This window comes from Paroedura picta, chromosome 8, assembly GCF_049243985.1.
Source record: "Paroedura picta isolate Pp20150507F chromosome 8, Ppicta_v3.0, whole genome shotgun sequence".
NCBI lineage: Eukaryota > Metazoa > Chordata > Lepidosauria > Squamata > Gekkonidae > Paroedura > Paroedura picta.
Genome location: NC_135376.1, coordinates 5,580,856 through 5,600,480, shown reverse-complemented (window position 1 = coordinate 5,600,480; position 19,625 = coordinate 5,580,856). Strand labels below are relative to the sequence as shown.

Sequence of the window (19,625 nt, the reverse complement as noted above, 5' to 3'; positions counted from 1 at the left end):
CTCCCCTCCCTTGGGAACCCTCAAGATTTGGGTGGGTGAATTGTATTGATAAGTGCTTGTAGTTCAGCTGGTTGCCAGATTTCACTTCTTGAGTTATAGTGACTAGAGCTAACTTCCATTAAAGCTTTCTGTTCATAGAAGTTTTGTTGTGATTTTTGTCAGCACTTGACACCCCCATGCAGTGCGGTGCTGGCTGCTTCAGGCTGGAATGGCTGCTTCGGCGGTTGAAGCACACAACCCTGCTTAAGAGTTCATGAGTGTTCATGGATGCTTAAGCAGAAATCTTGACTGCCTCTAAGGCAGGTTAAATGAATCCATAAATTGTACTTCAATCGCTCCTTCAGATCGTGGTCTACCCCTGATCCATGAATTATGTTTTAAAACCAAAATAGCTAACCGCTATCATTAAGAGGGCAACTCTTGAGGAATTAATGTTAAGCTGAGTGATGATTGCTTCCAGGTATGATTCTGGAGTCTCTGTGGACTATCAGCACTTAATGCTTTCAACATTTTCCACATAACCAGAGGCTGCGTCCCTTGAGGACGGCTGGAACGTATACACCTCCTCAATGTATACATCTCCTAAACACCTGCAGGTCCTTCTCAAGGGCTATCACCGCACTGAAGTTCAGGATGGGATCCTTGAAGCTGTTTTGCCAGCTCATGCTTCCCTCGATAAGGCTGGGACCCACACTGGACAAAACATATTTTTGGATATGTTTAATGTCACTGAGGAAGAAACTTTATTCCAAAAAAGAGATTTCACTGGCACTCCTTTAGGCTAACAAATAAGACTGGTTTTGAAGTCAGTTTATTCATCCTTCTGCTGCCGCCATAGTCCAGATCAGCCAGATCTTGTGAAAGTTCAGAAAATAAGTCAGGCCAGAAGGTGGATATGAGGGTTTTGTATGCAAAGGAAGGCAGTGCAAACTACCTTTGCTGATTTCTGCCTTGGAAAACCCATCAGGTGGGACTTTATGGGGTCACCAACACACACACACAAAAGGCACCCTTTATCTTTTAGAATTCTGGTTAGAGCATTCACAAGAAGACAACAAATGTACTAATAAGATTATTTATTGGGCAATAATATTATTAGCAATGACAGATCTGCCTAAATTCTGTCTTGAGGAAGCATCTGTTTAGCTCTGATAAAGAGATCAAGCACAGAATGAATTGAGCAGGTCAGAGCAAGTTTAGGATGAAGCAAAAGTTCTACAGAGAAATGAGCCATTCCAATTTGTTCAGTTTATGATGAACTGTTGCGGGGAACAGCACAGAGCTTATAGGGGCGTGGAGCTACTGATGCACCAACTATTGGATCTGTGTTGAGCTCCTTCACTCCTTCTGGCAGCTGGAAAGTGAATGCCCTCAGCAGGTTGGCAAAGAAGATGAAGAGCTCAATCCTTGCCAGCTGCTCTCCCAGACAGGCACGGGACCCTGCAAAGGAAGGAAACAAGTAAGGAATCGATTAACAGGTATGCAGCATGAGCTGATGGGCCAGGACTTTACTCCTCAAAACTAGTTGTTCAGGAACTTGTGTTGCTGCAACAGGAAGTCCTCCCTACCCAATCATTGACAAGCTGTTACTTATTTTCTGCCCCCTTGTCCGACATAGTGTTGTGGCTTTTATTTTATTTTGTTTCACTTTATTATTTGTCTCATATATCGCCAGTCCCGTTCCGGCTGGCTCGTGGCGGTTTACATCAAAAACACCCACATTAAAACTAGCCCATACACTTTCCCAGAACACAATTCACAATTTAAACTGACTTACAACAGCTTTGATTGTGGTAAACATATGCCCTGCTCCACCACATTCCAGTGCCTCAACTCTCCTGTTCTCAGCTTTCTGTCCAACAGTTGATCTCAGGCAATATTTGGCCCGGGGAGGTGTGGGGAGAGACCTGATCTTATTACTCCAGTCCCAGTCTGGCCTCAACCAGATGCCTTGTGGAAGAACTCTGATTTGCATGCCTTGCAGAAACCAGAGAGTTCCAACATGGTCATCAGCTATTCCTTGAGCTCATCCCACCAGGTTGGGGCCAGGAACGAAAAGGACATGGCTCTGGTTGAGGGCAGACATACCTTCCGGAACCATGGGATAACCACCAAATTCATACCTGCAGAGCAAGGAGCCCTATGGGGGGTTTAAGGAGATGAGGGGTCCTGCAGATATGTAGGACCCAGGCTGTGTACAGCCTGAAAGGTCAAAACCAAAACCGTGAAGATCCAGAAACTAATCAGAAACCAATGCACCTGCCTCAGCATTGCCTGGACGTGGGCCCACCAAGATGACCAAGTGAGGACCTGAGTAGTTGCGTCCTGTATCAGCTGCAATTTCTGGACCAGGGACAAGGGTAGGCTCGCGTAGAGTGAGTTACAGAAATCTAACCTGGAAGTGACAGTTGCATGGATCATTGTGGCCAAGTGTTCCATGGACAGGTAGGGCACTAGTAACTGTGCTTGGCACAGGTGGGGAAAAAGCCATTTGGGCTACCTTTGGGACCTGCAACACCATAGACTGGGAGGAATCAAGGATCACCCCCAAATTCCTGTCTGCTAGTGCATGTGTAAGTTGCACCCAATCCAGGCAGAAGAGATACGCTTCCTGGTCCTGTCCCCTTCTACCCAGCCACAGGACATCCATCTTAGAGGTGTTGAGTTTCAGAGGATGCTGTCTTAGCCATCCACCTACTGCTTCCAAACAACTGGCGAATGAATTTGGGGGGAGATCCGGCCAGCCATCAGAAGATAGAGCTGGGTATCATCCACATACTGATGACACCCCAGCCCATAACAAAGGGGTTAGATAACTTCTTACCCACCACAACCCACCAGTTCTTAAAGAACGTGGTAAGCCACTTTAAGGCCGCTTCCCTGACCCCTGGGTAAACAAGGTGGTGAGCCAACATCTCTTGGACAAACAAATGCAGCTGATAGATCTCATAAAATGAGGATAGCTGACAAATCTTGGTCCAGCAGATATCAGAGATCATCCATTAGAGAGACCAGCATGGTCTTTACCCAATGACCAGGATAGAAGCCAGACTGGTATTAGTCAAAGGCTTAAGTTTGTTCCAAATATGCAAGGAGCTGGTCTCTGATGGCCTCCTTCTCCACTACTTTCCCCAGGAACACAAGATGCAATATACCAGGTGGTATTTGGCAGGCTCTCGTAGATCCAGGGATGACTTCTTCAGTGGAAGATGAACCACTGCCACTTTAAACTCCTCAGGGCATTCTCTCAGTGATAGGGACAGGTTCAAAACCCTCAAAATCTCCCTCAAAACCCTCTTATCCATTGGTTGTCTGATGTGAGCAGCCAAGATGGACAAGGATCTAACGAGCAAGGGGTCACCCTCACTGATCCAGCAATTTGTCCACTTCGGCTAAGGAGAGACCCTTAGCCACAGTCCTCCACATGTAGCCAGCTGGGTAACTGTGGGCCCCTCAAAGTTCTCTCAGAACTTTCTCAGTCCCATCTGCCTCACAGCATGTCTTTTGGGGGGAGAAGAAGGGAAGGAGATTTTAAGCTGTTTGAGTCCTCTTTAGGTAGTTAAAGTAGGATATAAGCAACAGCTCTTCTTCAAAAGAGAAAAGGCCCAATATAAGAATAGAGCATACTTAACAAAGAATTAATTCTCAGCCCTCTTTAGTGCTATGTAATATTTCCCTGGAGAAACTAGGGATCTAGTTTCAAGCCCCAAAGCTATCGTTTCTTGAGAAGGCTGGAAAGTACCCAGCCAATAGACAACTGGGGGGAAGCTCGGGGCTGAGTTGCTTCTCAAGAGAACAACATTCTCATATGTTCTCAAAAGAAGTCAATTCCATATTTCTTCTAAAACTGTAAAATACGCAGTGCTAGCACACATAGAGCCTCTTGTGGCGCAGAGTGGTAAGGCAGCAGACATGCAATCTGAAGCTCTGCCCATGAGGCTGGGAGTTCAATCCCAGCAGCCGGCTCAAGGTTGACTCAGCCTTCCATCCTTCCGAGGTGGGTAAAATGAGGACCCAGCTTGTTTGCTGGGGGGTAAACGGTAATGACTGGAGAAGGCACTGACAAACCACCCCGTATCGAGTCTGCCATGAAAACGCTAGAGGGCGTCACCCTAAGGGCCAGACATGACTCAGTGCTTGCACAGAGGATACCTTTACCTATCACACATTAGTGGGAAGAGTCATTGCTCCAAGGAAAAGCACATACTTTACATGCAGAAAGCCCCCCATTCTATTCCTGCCTCCATTATTCAAGGATCTCAGGGGTTGGTCTTCTATGTCCCAATAGTCCTGCTCAGTAGAAAAGCTCAAGAATGTTATACAAAAAAAAAAGAAGAAATTTCTTGTTATTTCCAATCTACATTGAATAGATTTTAAGTAAAATCATTTTAATATTTGTCATAAGGTTTCTGATAATTTAGTTATTCCTAAAAGCATTCTGTATGAGAAGATAATTTTCTTAAATGTAATCCTTCAGAGAACCATATGAACATCTATCAAGCACATTTTGCGTTTACCTGCCCCAAATGGAAGAAATGCTTCTCTTTTCACAAAATGTCCATCTTTGTCCAAAAAATGATTTGGGTTGAATTTCTCTGGTGTTTCCCATTGTTTAGGATCATTAAGCGCAGAACGTAGATCCGGAACAACAAGAGCCCCCTGGAAGAACAAAACTGTTGCTTTGGTATACCTAAAAACAAGAAGATTGATCTTTTCCAGTCATTGTCCCAGTTGCCAGTCAGAGCCTGATGTCTGGCAGGAGATGGAGGGGAGAAATATTGATAGCATCATCAGAGTGAGGACATGGTATCATTTAATGGTGGACCCTTGAACTGATTATGCCATTCTAGGTTACAGTAGAAACTCTATGGTTTAACATAGAAAGATAGAATCATAGAGTTGGAATGTACCTCCAGGGTCATCTAGTCCAACCCCCTACATAGAGATTCTCATGAATCCTTGAGTGGTTTCTCAGCTGTTCTGCGTTCACTCCAGAAATGATGTCAGCGTTGATGCTACAGTGATTTATTCCTTAATCTTAGCCCTTTTGGACAAATGAGTGGCAGTGCGGGACTTCTGAATAAAACTGAGACTTTCTATCACAAATAGATCAGCACAGATATATCGGGGTCTGTCACAGTACTAAAAAGTCCTCATCTTGGCATGGAATTGAGGTCATGGTGGTGGGCAGGTAGTTGTGGCTTTCCTTCATTCTGCAGGGGGTTGGTCTACATGATCCTGGAGGTCCCTTCCATGATTCCAGCATTTGACTATCCATGAAGCTTCTGTACATGAGATTGCAATCGGCTTTGAGGCAAAGAAAAGCAGGAGATAAAAACTACCCTTCTTCTTGTTGTTGTTTTATACTTATACACCTTTTGAAGATATCACTCTAAGGATCCACAAGAATATCCTGTACCTTTGGAATAAAGAAACCACACATGTTCACATCTTTTGAACATTGTCTGGCAAGCCCAACTAATAAGATATACTGGAAACGCTGGATCTCATGTATAACAGCATTAGTGTAGGGCAGTTTCTTCTGATCTTGGTACCGGAATAATTGAGAGGATTCCAAAACATCTTCGATCTCCTTGTGGACTTTGTCTGAGGAAAACAGTAAAAAATATCTTTATTATGGGCACTGCACATCCTGCACCTCATTCCTGAACCAATTAACTTATTAGATATTACATATTCAAAATATTGGAATGCATATTACTCCTCTATCTACTCTGTAACTTATTTATCTACTCTGTCAACTCACCCTTTAAATATAGGGTGACTCCACTATGACTATTATTTGGTATATCCAACAATTGTCTAAAAAAGGTAGATTGATTTTTTTCAACTTTGTTGCTGAGTGCACCAATCCAGATTGGGCTTCAAAACACCAGGTTGGGGAATTATTTTACCTGCATAGATTTTCATTGCAGCTGAGAAATTCCTATTAGCCATCCGGGGGAAAATTTTTGCTAGTAAAGCCAGTTGCCCTTTAGAGGATTTGACAACCTTCTCCGTATGGTATGTCACTTGTTATAGCTAAAATTCATTCTAAGGTATCTGAAATGATATATTTGCTCAGTTCAATTGCCTCTCACCTTCCACTGGTATTTATGTCTTGCTTTGGCAAAGACTAAGATCTTAGTCATCTCATAATTAATGGTGAGATGGTTTTTGGTAGAGTAATCTATAAAAGTTCTAATATATCTTATTTAGCATTTTTGGGTTCATGATAAGATCATTGTATCATCCGCATATAGTAACAGTGGAGTAGATCTATTATCTACCAAGGAGGGTGACCATTGGTAAAAAAAAAAAGATTAAATGAATGAGGAGTAACAATGCATCCCTGCATCACTCCCATATTAATGGGTATTTTATCAGTGAGATTCCCCTCTTTTGAATACTTTACTTTGCAGAAATTATTACAATGTAGTTGTTTTAATAACAGTAATAGGTGGTCATCAGTGTTTAAATAGCCCAAGTTCTTCCACAGTTTTTCTCTTGGGATTGAATCAAAGGCTGACTTACGGTCAATAAAAGCTGTAAACAATTTCCCTTTCTTAGGACTTAGTATTTCCAAATAAGAGTGGATAAGACAGCATTGGATAAGGCTGGATAAGACAGTCAAGTATGGCACTGACTTTCCTAAATCCTTGTTCTAGCCCTGGGAAGGTTGTAGTTTTTTCAAAAGGTTGTGTGCCCTGATGGAAATTTCCTGTTGAGGTCTCTGTGTCCATGAACTACAATTCCCACAAGGCCGTTCTAGTAGTGTGTTCCAGAATGGCGGTCATGTGACACTGCAGCTGACTATGGCTTGCCAATGAGTGTCAAGCACAACGTAGGAATTGCCCCCCCCCATTATTTGCCATCAAAAGTCCATATGACAAGTGCATAATCCTTGCAGAAAAACATGACCATTTAAGAAAATTATGATTTAAAAGGGTCAGTATGCTAACTGGTAAAAACCTTCACATGCATAACCCACTTAGGTCTCTAATCCTAGCCTTAAGAAAAGAGGTCATGGGGGTTCCCTGACACTCAAGAACTCCTACGTAGAGGGCACACCCATGATTGCTGATCAGTTGTATATAACCATTCATGTGACACTCCTTGAAAAACGGTAAAGATAATACAGGCCCCAGCACTCCTATGTGATGTGCCACCCAGCAGAACTTGGGAGCAGACTGCAAGATGAAGGCGTGGCCCTCCTGGTTTCTTGCCCCTCCCTGCGGTACTGTGTCTGGTGCTGGGGTCCCTGGTGAGGGCCTGTCCTTTCAAGAGGAGGGCTGAGCATATGCCAAAAGGTGGGAGAGGGTCTTCCTTCAGTTTCTTCATTGTGTTATATGCCGTCCTGTAGCTTCTGACTTATGGTGACCTTATGAATTAATTGTCCCCTCTTCCCAGGTTCTATCATCAACAGCCTTGCTCTGGTTTTGCAAACTGAAACTTGTGGTTTACGTAACAACCATATCTTTTGTAATATCTTCCACCTCATAGTAAAATGAGCTCCTGGAAAAGTTGGGGGCCCAGTCGGAGCTGTCACAGTTCTGCAAGGCCTGCACAATGGAGCTCTTCCACCCGGCTATAGGTGGAGGCTAGGACCAGGAAATCCTGCCCCCCTCTCGACTCATGGCTGGTGCATGTCGGCTGCCTTACTTTACCTTTAATCAATTATATGTTCAGTGAGAGAGAGTGACAGGATGAAGGGCACCCAGTGAAATCTAAGATCACCCAATGAATATGGATTTGAATTTGAATCCAATTTCAAAATATAGCTCGGCTCTTTAAATATTATGATAGCCTAATGTTCTCAAATGGATATTGAACATCTTTATTGCAGTTCTTGATTTGTTCACGTCTTTCTAATACTGTAATACTAAACTAATTCATTTTACTGATTTTCCAATGAAATGTACTTAGAATTCCTGGGATTCTTTCTAGTGACATAGATTTCTCACTCTGCTTTCCTTGGACCTTGAACAGTAAGTTAGCTATCTGGTATGGAAGCTTAAAAGAATTACAGCCTGGGGACATGATGGTGGCCTTTGTTTGAGTCAGGACAGAAGTCCTTCTTACCTTGGATGTCTGGGTGATTTGCCATGAGGAGCAAAGCCCATCGCAATGTCAAGGATGTTGTTTCTGTTCCTGCGATAAAGAGGTCAAAGATACATTGAGCCAGATTGTCCTCATTGTAAGTAGAGGTGGGGTCATTCTTGCTCTGTTGTTGATGGAAAGAAAGTGAGATCACATTTTCAAGAAACTCTAAACTTTTGACTTGAAAGCTATTGAGAAAAAACTCTATAAAACATATTGAGGAAGCAGCAGAAGAAATAAAATCTGACTGAATTAAATATCTGTTAATTATTAACAGATTATTAATTTAACAAAATATTCACAGCCTAGGGAACACTCAATCTACTGACCATGGAAGACCCAGTGTGTCTTTCTGACCATTGCCTTTAAGAAAATGCCATACTTTAAAGGGATTGATTTTTATATTTTATACTGGAGTTTTTCAGATACTGTATTGTGTTTTAATTGTATTAGACACACCTATTTCTTCTTTTAGCAAAATGCAGGCTTTTTAGAGAATTCGGAGACATATGACACACACCTGAGAAGTGACATTCTGAAGCTTACAGAAGGTAAGTGTGGAATAAGTTGGCCAAGACCGGGCGGAATAAATATATAAATTAATAGTAAATAAACAAGCAAAATATAAACCACCTACAAGCCACAATTTGACAAACGATAAGTATAAACATTTATACAATCTTTATTTATTTATTTGATTTATATACCACCCTGTCCAGCAAAGCAGCTCAGGGCAGTGTACATTATATAAACAATATAAAGGTAAAGGTAAAGGTATCCCCTGTGCAAGCACCGAGTCATGTCTGACCCTTGGGGTGACGCCCTCTAGCGTTTTCTTGGCAGACTCAATACGGGGTGGTTTGCCAGTGCCTTCCCCAGTCATCACCGTTTACCCCCCAGCAAGCTGGGTACTCATTTTACCGACCTCGGAAGGATGGAAGGCTGAGTCAACCTCGAGCCGGCTGCTGGGATTGAACTCCCAACCTCATGGGCAGACAGATTCAGACAGCATATCGCTGCCTTACCACTCTGCGCCACAAGAGGCTCTTCCATAAACAATATATTGATGGGTAAAATAATTAAAAATAATGTTAACAAACTCATTGATTGCCAACAACATAGCGGTACCCACCTTAATTCCGCCCAACCCACTGGGCTATCTGTAGGAGTTACTTTAATATTTAATTTTTCTACTGTTCCATATTGCTTGTTGTTTCACTTCATTCATTATTGTTAATCTAACTTATCTGTATTGTTTCTGTTCTGTTTATGTGAACCGCCCTGAGCCTTCAGAGAGGGCGGTATACAAATACAATAAATAAATAAATAAATAAATAAATTAATAAATAAATAAATAAATAAATAAATAAATAACATTATAAAAGTCTGAACATCTCGTCTTGAACGCCCTAAGGAGTTGCCCTAAGTCAGCTGTAATGTAATGGCAAAAACAAGAAATGGTATATTGACCCTTGATGTGCTGTAACTACCTAAGAAACTGAACTGTTCTGTATTTAGTCGTTTTCATGTTTGATCAGACTTTTTTCTCTATTTTGTTTTGGGTTGCTTAGTAATCTGAAGGCAATACTTGGGAAAAGCTGCTCGTTCAGGTGAGCCAGTTCTCTCTCCACCAACACTACATCTTTGTGATACACTGTGTTACAATTTCTGAGCAGAATGGAGAGCTCCATCAGTGTTCTGAACTTGAACCTCATGCAGGGAAAGAGCTCTACAGTTTTCCAGTAATGCAGTTTGCATGGGCTGACATCGTTTTCCTTTTTATTTAATGTAGAAGGTGACTACTTACTTTCTTCATCTGAAGTAGATAGAAATCAATGAAATCTTGCGGCTCATGGACAGCATGGTACTTCTTATGCTTTTCTATCTCCTTCCTTGCAAATGAAAGCACAGCCTCTGCACTTGCTAAGGCCTTCTTGTGAGGCCCCGGGAGACGTTCCATGATCCATGGGAAAAGTTCATAAGACTACAAGGAGATGAAAGCAAATCATGACAGTAGTATCAGCTGGCTCAGTCTATTAGATAAGTGCTGGGATTCTGAAATCAAGATAATAACCAGGAGGATGTATACAATTGAAAAAAAAATGTCCCCCTCAATAAATCTTATAGTTAACAGAAGAATTCCTGTGTTCCTACTGGAGGTTAACATAAAAAACAAAGGGACATTCTTGTCTTCAGGCTAGACTTCCAATTAACAACTAGTTTCATCATGAAACTTCTTCAGCTTTGTAATAATCCAACACAAAGACTCTTGGGAAAAGAATAGAGGCCATAATCATGGGTTAAATAAGAGTTAATTGGCTAATGGATGTACACTTCATGCAAGTGAGGCATTGAGATTTGGCTCGTGAAGGATTAAATTTCCATACATTTTGGTTCTTTAAATTGCTACTGGTCGCCTGCTATGTTTTGAAAGATTCACCTAATTTTGGACAGTTTTGTCAATGCACAGTTCTGTCAATTTTTGTTTTTTCTGGGATTCCTTAACAGAAAAAGACTTATAAGCTGAAGAGAAGGAGAGCATTGGAAAACAAACGCTAATTAATATGTACATGCTCGTTGACTGTACATGCTCATATTTATTTCCCCTCTACATTCTTATTCTTCTTTATTGGGGTGAATCTTTGAACCAGGCTCCAGGTAATTTAGAATGAAATTACTTTGGAATCTAGAAGATATTTATTTGATCGGCTCAAAGTGATAAAGCCCTGAGCCTTCGGGGAGGGTGGTATATAATTCTAAACAAACAAACAAACAAATAAATAAATATATAAAATTGGGGTGAATCTTTGAACCAGGCTCCAGGTAATTTAGAATGAAATTACTTTGGAATCTAGAAGATATTTATTTGATTGGCTCAAAGTGATAAGAAAAATAAGCCTTGTAGGGATAGAAGTACATCTTATTGGCTTGAAATCATCTTGTCTGTCTGTATGATTTCTCTGCTATTCCTGAATTGTGCTCCAATAATTTTTTTTCCGTTCATTTCAGCTTATGTATCTCAATGATTCTTTATGGATCATATGGGAAAAATAAATCTAGATTTGCACAAAACATATCACCTAGTCAATATGGAAATCAATATAACAGAATAATGATCAAACATCAACCCCCTTAAGAAATGGGACCCACACTGATGTTTTGTTTTTTTTTTCTCTTGTTCATTATCAAATTGAAAGTCTTCTCATATTGGTAGAACCGATTCCAACCATGAAGTTTGAGACAACCAAATCATCTTCAGTCCCCAGACATCTTAAAGATGTCAGGAGAGGAAATCTAAGAGACTCCTGTCTGATATAATAGAACAAAAAATGACTTACTATATGACTTATGCTACCCAAAAATCGAAGGAAATAATCATTTGCTTCCATCAACTTGATGAATTCTTTATCCTCAGCAGGAAACCGGTGTCCAAAGGCCACAGCACAGATCAAATTGCAGATGGAATTAGAGATGGCCAACATAGGGTCAAATGGCCGTCCTGCAAATAAAATTGGTTGCAAAACATTTTCACACTTTTATGAACACTCAACATGGATATCTTACTGGAGTTAGGAAAACAAAAGTAAGATCTTTGCAATCTTTAGAGTGGTTTCTTTTAGAAGATACTAAAATATGTATTTAACAAAACATGCAACTTAGAAAAAAATCATTTCACACAGAACCACAGTGGGTTTTAATAAAGGTCATTCTGAGATGTCATATAGGATCCTGCTTCTTCCTGAAGACCTTCAGAAACCATAACGATAAGGGATGGCCTTAAACTATATGTGAAACAGTACCAGCTAGGTATCAGGGGGAAATTTCCACATTCAGATCAATTCAGTAGTGGAAACATTTGCCTAAGGAGGTGGCCAGCTCCCCCTCACTGGTAGTCTTTAAGCAGTGGATGGACAGATACGTATCATCGTTGCTTTAGGATGACCGGCCTGTGGTTGGACTAGATGGCCTGCATGGCACCTTCCAACCCTATGATTCTATTAAACACCTTTACTTTCTTCTCCCCACAACAGACACCCCATGAGACAGGTGAGTTCTCTGAGAGAATAGGAACTGGTTCAAGGTCACCCAGCTGGCTATATGAGGAGGAGTAGGGAATCCAACCTGGTTGTCCAGATGAGAGGACACCACTCCTAATCCCAGCACTGAACTGACTCTCTGATGTGGTTACAACAGTTGCTATGGAAGAGGGATGCCGGACAATCACATTTGTGGCTTGTGTGTTGGTAAATCATTGACAGTACAGTTTCCTGTCATCACATACCTTTTTCACGTGCAAAAGTCTCAACCAGCTGATGGGCCTCCTCTTCTATTTGGGGCTCTATGCCTTTGTTCCCCAGTCCCAGCTTCCGCATGGTGGTTAGCCCGAACTTCCTCTGTTGCTTCCAGATGTGGCCATTTGACATTATAATACCTAAAGGCAGGAAAAATCAATGAGAAATTACTGCTGTCAAGTTTGGGTTGACAGCCTGGAAAGCTACAATGCTTCTATACGGGTATGTGCTGGAAAAACACCCCCTCTTTAGACACCCGTCACGAGCCAGCTCTGTCGAGAGTGGTGGGTAATAAATCCTAATAATAATAATAATAATAATAATAATAATAATAATAATAATAATAATAATAATATACAACTGTAATATAATGCAATACAGTATCAGTCCCTGTTTGGGTCATGATATGACTCCGATACTGGCCGCCACCAGCAGCAGCGGAAATAACAAAAACATATATAATGATAATAAATAAGACAATAATCATTCATAATATTAAAAGGCACATTAAAGCCATCTCATCCCAAAGCTCTTCTCTCGTTTATCCTTTGCTGTAATTTGACTGAAGTTTTGAGAAGGGAGGCTAAATTTTATTTATTTTCTGGATTGGATTCCCTACTCCTCCCCATGTTGGGTGATCTTGGGCTACTCCCAGTCCTGTTAGAAACTGTTCTCCCAGAGCAGTTTCCCTCAGAGCCCTCTCAGCCTCATCTATCTCAAAGCGTCTTTGGGGGGAGAAAAAGGGAAGACTATTACAAGCCACTCTGAGACTCCTTTCAGCACTGAAATGCAGGGTATTAATACCAATGTGTCTTCTATCGGGAAGGTGAAATTTGGAATGTGCTACTGGGAAACAGTGCCAGAGAGCGCATAAAGATGTTGAATAATGTGGGGGATAGCACCGAACCCTATGGGACCCCGCAAGGGAGGCAATAAGGACCTGACAGCTCTTCCCCCAATGCTACCCTCTGGGTCTGGTTTTGGAGGAAGGAGCATATCCAGTGCAAGGCTATACCCTGTATCCCGGTACTGGTGAGGCGGCTTGCTAGCAGCTCATGACTGACCACGTCAAACGCAGCCGACAGATCTAAAGGAACTAGCACAGCAGAGTCACCTCGATCGAGCTGGCAACGGAGGTCAGCTTTGTTGTGATGGTCTTGGAATGACTGCAGCAATAGCAAGGTTGTGCCCATAGAGAATATGAAAGTTTATATCTTCCCTTTCCCACCCACATCAGTATCATTTTCCCTGCTCTGATGGCTACCCCCAAAGCATTCCTCCCTTTTCAGATTGCAGACTGCAAGCCTTACATGACTTACTCATGAGTAAACATTTTCAAGGCAGAAGCTTTTCCTGGCTGTCCTGAGTACCAGAGGGCTGGCAGGGGGGATTTCTGGGCCTCCCACAGCATCCCCCCACCAGATGGCACACAGAGCCTGCATCAGGAGGCGGCTCAACACCCTGTCCACCAAGTTGAAAGAAGGCATGAGATCAGAGTAGCTTACTGGCACGAGGGAAGCTCTTCTTCGACCCAGTAAACTTCTGAAACTGGCAGGAAGTTGGAGCCAGAGCGCTGACTCCTTATTAGCCTTTCATGGCTGTCAGCTACCTCCTGAGTGAGGCTAAACTAGCATGGCTAAGAGCCCTTCTGATTTGGGCTAAACTATTCTGGCTGAGAGGCATGAGTTACTCATGAGTAAACATTCCCAGGGTAGAGGATGTTCCTGGCTGTCTGCGCACAATATTAATGAAATTAATGCAAAAGAAATTCCATCTAAACATCAGGAAGAAGTTCTTGACAGTTAGAGTGGTTTTTCAGTGGAACAGGCTTCCTTGGGAAGTGATAGGTTTTCCATCTTTGGAAATTTTTAAACAGAGGCTAGATAGCCATCCGACGGAGAGGCTGATTCTGTGAAGGCTCAGGGGGTGGCAGGTTACAGTAGATGAGCAATTGGGATGTGAGTGTCCTGCATAGTGCAGGGCATTGAACTAGATGACCCATGAGGTCCCTTCCATCTCTATTATTTTATGATTCTATGATTCTATTTTTTGACCTGATTGGTCCCTATTGACAGAGTACAATTTGAACTGATTGGCCTTCATTGGCAGAGTGCTTTCTCTGTATTGTTGGCATACCCCAAGGAAGGATCAAGCAGGTAGGGAGTAAGTGTAACTTTATAACATTGAGTGATTAGTAATTTATAGTTAGATTTATATGACCACACTCCTTGGCTATCGCAGGGCAGTAGACATCATTATACACCCATATAAATTACAATCTATTAAAATATCTAAAACAACATTGGCATCCATTGTTTCCAGGCCTCTCCCACATTGCTCTCCCATTTTGATTGCCCGATCCAGATGATGAAGGCTTGAGGACTCTTCTGATTCAGGCTAAACTATCCTGGATGAGAGCCATGACTTACACATGAGTAAACATTCCCAGGGTAGAGGCTGTTCCTGCCTTGGACCTCGTACATTTGGGAGGGGGTGGTAGACAAGGATAACCTTTCACAAGGAAAACTTTTCCGAAGGACTTACCCCTTTCCTTTGCAAAAGCTTTCAAGAATGGGGTCACTGGCCGCTCATCAAAATCTTCTGAATGGTTGATCAGCGCTTCTATCACTGCTTCATATCCAGAAATTGCAACGACAGGTACCGACCCCAGCCATCCCATCAAAATGTTTCCATACTGTTTGCTTATCTGCCATTTGCATGAAGAGTAACAAGAGGGACAAAATTAAATTAATTCATTTAGTTTGCTTGACTTTTGCATGCTCAGTTCACTCTTCTTCACCACCTGGCCAAGTGACACTCCCTTCTCTGCCCATTCCCCTTCTCTCAGATTCATGCTTTCTTCCACCTTGTCTCTGCATTCTCAACATCTCTTCATAGGTTTCTCTTACTTGACAACCTTCTCAGCTGCCCAAGTCAAATCCTAGACCAGGGATTTCTAACCAAGTTCCTTGGGAAATCTGGGGTTACGCAAGAGCTCCTCAGGACTTATACAGCCTTTTCCCGAAGGTTGGATGGCCACTGACATCACTAGACATCATTGGAGCCCATTTTTCCTGTTGCTCTTCAGACCGAGTCACTTTCTCCAAAACAGAAACAATAAATGATTGATTGGCTGGACCCCACATCTAACTTTCATGTCCACTTCTCTGAAGGGTCATGCCATTTCTTCCAAGGCTCCTAGAAAAATATTTCAGGGGTACCTCCAGGTTCAAAAGGTTGAAGAACTCTGTCCTAGACTAATTTGTTATACTAAGGCTTTATTTATTTATTTAGTGCATTTACCCTTTTCTTCTTCCAAGAATCACTGGGTGTCACATACCGTTTCCTCCCACCTGTGCCATGTTTTTTAACAGTCCTGTGAAGTTGATCAGGGTGAGAGAGGAAAGAGTGACTGAATCTAGATCGCTCGGTGAGCTTCCTGGGAGATTGAAGATTGCAATTTGGCATGCCCAAATCCTGTTCATGTTGGATGCCATATGGGATTAGAAAAAGGTGAGCTAGGGTGACAAGCCCTGTGCAAATAACAGGAAGCTTTTCCATAGTGGCACCGTCACCCATAGAACTGACTGCTGGAGCAGGTTGGTGAAAGAGAAAAACCTAACCGAAAAGTTGGATGTCTGTACAATTGAGACAATAGGTTTTAAAATATGTAAATGTCACCCTACCAACAAAAGTGCGTTTAGTCAAGGCTATGGCCTTCCCAGTTGCGATGTATGGCTGCAAAAGTTGGACCATAAGGAAGGCCGAGCGTCAGAGAATTGAGGCTTTTGAACTCTGGTGCTGGAGAAGACTCTTGCGAGTCCCTTGGACTGCAAGGCGAACAAACTGGTCAGTCCTAGAGGAGATCATCCCTAACTGGCCAGATCCTTAGAAGGCCAGATTCTGAAGATGAAACTCAAATACTTTGGCCACCTCATGAGAAGGAAGGACTCCCTGGAGAAGAGCCTAATGTGGGGAGCGATTGAGGGCAAAAGAAGAAGGGGACAACAGAGAATGAAGTGGCTGGATGGAATCACTGAAGCAGTCAGTGCGAGCTTAAATGGACTCCGGGGAATGGTAGAGGACAGGACGGCCTGGAGGATCATTGTCCATGGGGTCGTGATGGGTCGGACACGACTTCGCAACTAACAAGAAATTCAGATAAGGTATGACATCTAGCATTAATGGACAAGTTTACAGCTGACAAGATTACAATCTAAGAAAGAATTAAGAAACTTTGAGGAGGTAGAAAATATTCAAAGATAGTTGGGGCAACTAACTTCGCAATTAACAACAACAACAACAATTACTACTACAAAACGTTTATTGTGCAGAGCCTCTTCTTAAAAAAAAAAATAGGTTAAAGATATACCCAAAGTGCATGGTCCTAAAATTGTATAGTGCATATGATACTCATGTCTTTTTCATTTCCCCACCATCTCTAACTTATTTATTTTCTTTTAAGAAATCAATCAGGAGTAGAACATACTTTAGATAGCAGAGTCTATATTCATATTCAGAGATTTCTGAAGGTTTCAGAATTGCTTTTTGGGTCTTCCATTGGCAGGAACCCAAAAGATTTAATAAGATTCTCGTCCACTGAGTTCTCTAAATTGGCATATCTAGTAGAAGGCTTGTTTGAAAGATCAGTCCAATTTATTAGGTCCGGTTGAGATAAATCTGCTGCGTTGACTTTTTGAGCCATTTGTGTTCTTTGCCTAGTCTTATTTGTAGAAAATTTTCGAAGAAGGGGGGAAGTGGTGTTATTAAGGAAGATACGTGTTGGGATAAGTCCTTTGTACTGGAGTTCCACTTTCTGTGCAAGCAGTAATGATGGAATTCTAGCAGTCCTAAAAGAGAGCAACACTTTCTGCATCTGATTGATGAAGAACTTTCTGACCTGCCTGGCTGACAATTTCATTTATCAAATGGTAGATGAACCCACAAGAGGTTCAGCCATACTGGACTTAATACTGACCAACAGGCAAGAGTTGATGAAGGAGGTGGGGACCCTAGGGGGAAGTGACCATGTCCTCATAGAATTCCTTTGAGATGGGGAGCCAAGGAAGCTAGTAGCCAGACACGGATGTTGGATTTTCGTAGGACAAACTTTAATAAACTCAGAGACATGATGAGTGTCATACCATGGACGAGAATGCTGGAAGGGAAGGGAGCATGTGAAGGGTGGGCGCTACACAAACAAGAGCTATTGCATGCTCAATCCATGACTATCCCAGAAAGACGAAAACACTGCAGGAGCTCTAAGAAGCCTATTTGGATGAACAGAGAACTTCAAGAGGAACTAAGAAAGAAGGGGGAAATGTTCAGGAAATGGAGGGAAGGACAGAGCTCTAAAGAAGAGTACCAACAGGTTACTAGGCACTGTAGATCAATCATCAGAAAGGCCAAAGCTGAGAGTGAGCTAAGATTGGCCAGGGAAGACCATTGTAACAAGAAAAGGTTTTTTAAGTTATGTGAGGAGCAAACGTAAAGTAAAGTGATTCTGTGATTACAAAACACTAAAGTGTGTTTGACAATCTTCCCTTTCAACGGACACCTACCAAATTTGAATTCAAAGTGTGTAGTCACACACCATCTGAGTGATATAGTCAAGAAAAGCACCTTCCTTATAGATTTACTCACAACAGAAACTCTTAATACCTGCAATCATAGAATCATAGAATCATAGAATCATAGAATCATAGAGTTGGATAAATAAACAAACAAACAAACATGCATGCAAATTTATTTATTTATTTATTTATTTATTTGTTTGTTTATTCATAATTACATTTCTATACCGCCACTCCCAGCAAAGCTGGCTCGTGGTGGTTTACAATTAATAAAACCTACCGTGAAACGTTAATAAAACACCCTAAAAACATCAGACCCAATGACATAAATGCCATGAAAATTCCAAATAAACAATGGTGGTTAAATTTCCCTGATTGATTTTTTAAGACTTAAAACAGCCATGAAAAAAGGAAAGAATTGATACAGGGAACAAGTTACTAAGAATGAAGCCAGTGAGAAAAGATAGTTTCTGAAAGTTTAGTTCTAGATCCCAGTAAGGCAGTCACCCCACCATGGGCAAGGGGTCAACCCCCTCCAAAAGCAGCCTCACTTCAATGTCAGTTCAGGGCCTTGTCTTGTCTGTTAGAGCTTTTTCACCTTGAAAAGAACCGTTGGCTTGTTTTCTTTCCATTCCCGCCCCTCCAACTGCAGTCCTGTTGCTGTTCTCTTTAATATGGTTGTATTTTCATTTAGACAAGGATATGTTCCCTTCTCCTCTATTTTTCCTGAATGGAAGGCTATCAGAAGATTTTCATAGTGATCAACACTTTAAGGCTTTGAGAAGTTTCTCCTGATGCATCTATGCTACATTTGGAAGAGCAGGTCTTCAGAGTCCTTTGTCCTTTGGCACCCTATCCCTGCCATCAGGTACACGGTTCCCTGATCACATCAGACCACCAATAAAGACAACATATTGCTTCGGTGGAACGGATGATTTTTCAGTGTTCATGCAGTTGATTAGGTAAGCTACCTTTCTACCTTGCAAGTGCCCTTCCTTCAATTTGCGTGCTGGTGTGGGGATCATGAAACAAGTATGTAGACATTATTTGTAGACATCCTTTTGGAAAGAGAGGCCAGAGCATCTCTCCTTGCTGAAAGCTCTTCAATTTCCTTTAAGACTTTTCTGTACAGATCAGTTATATGAGACTACATAGATGACTACTAAAGTATGTCAAGAGACTATATCAGCCTAGTAAGGAAAAGAATTGAGAATAGTTCTAACTTTCATTAACTACTTTGATTAATGTTATGGAATTACATACCTTGAGGGCAGTATCTTTATATAACTTGAACCCTAATCGCCAAACACTTCCAATGATGGGTAGCCAAAGGGGTCCAGGAGGGTATGACTTGTGTGACGAGCGTTGTCTCAGGAAATGAAACATCAGGAGACACGTCAGCAGGGCAATCAACACTCCCAACATGATCATTGCTTCTTTTTCTCTGTCTGGATATCTTTCCAATGTATGGACCAGAGGTCTTTCCTGTAGTGGACGTTCTTTTCATATAGACTGTCACCACTTCTTTCATAAGACATCTTCTTATATCCTCTGTAGTGAATGGTAAATATGAAGAAAGTCTCCTGGAACCAGGGCAAACTAATTTGGAGATGTAGTCATCCCTGCATTTAGAGATTATCATCATGTTTAACTGTGATAT

General features: G+C 41.8%; 1 protein-coding gene across 1 annotated transcript; it reads right to left on the bottom strand.

Moving 5' to 3' along the window:
- Positions 1 to 1,073: 1,073 nt before the first annotated feature.
- LOC143842564 (cytochrome P450 2J2-like) lies at positions 1,074 to 19,420 on the bottom strand. Its single transcript, XM_077347813.1, has 9 exons — positions 19,229 to 19,420; positions 14,937 to 15,099; positions 12,383 to 12,532; positions 11,439 to 11,599; positions 9,908 to 10,084; positions 8,083 to 8,224; positions 5,420 to 5,607; positions 4,518 to 4,659; positions 1,074 to 1,440 (listed from the first exon to the last, which is right to left on the bottom strand). Exons 1-9 carry the CDS (start codon positions 19,394 to 19,396, stop codon positions 1,250 to 1,252), a joined length of 1,482 nt encoding a protein of 493 aa, XP_077203928.1. The 5' UTR covers positions 19,397 to 19,420; the 3' UTR covers positions 1,074 to 1,249.
- Positions 19,421 to 19,625: the final 205 nt, after the last annotated feature.

Bases quoted from the DNA above. Each gene is read 5' to 3' on its own strand.
- LOC143842564 (XM_077347813.1), bottom strand. From the start codon at position 19,396: ATGATCATGTTGGGAGTGTTGATTGCCCTGCTGACGTGTCTCCTGATG. The intron at 15,100-19,228 runs GTATGTAATTCC...TGCAAATGGCAG, and splicing joins ATAAAGATACTGCCCTCAAG to ATAAGCAAACAGTATGGAAA. The intron at 11,600-12,382 runs GTATGTGATGAC...TTTTATTTGCAG, and splicing joins GACTTTTGCACGTGAAAAAG to GACGGCCATTTGACCCTATG.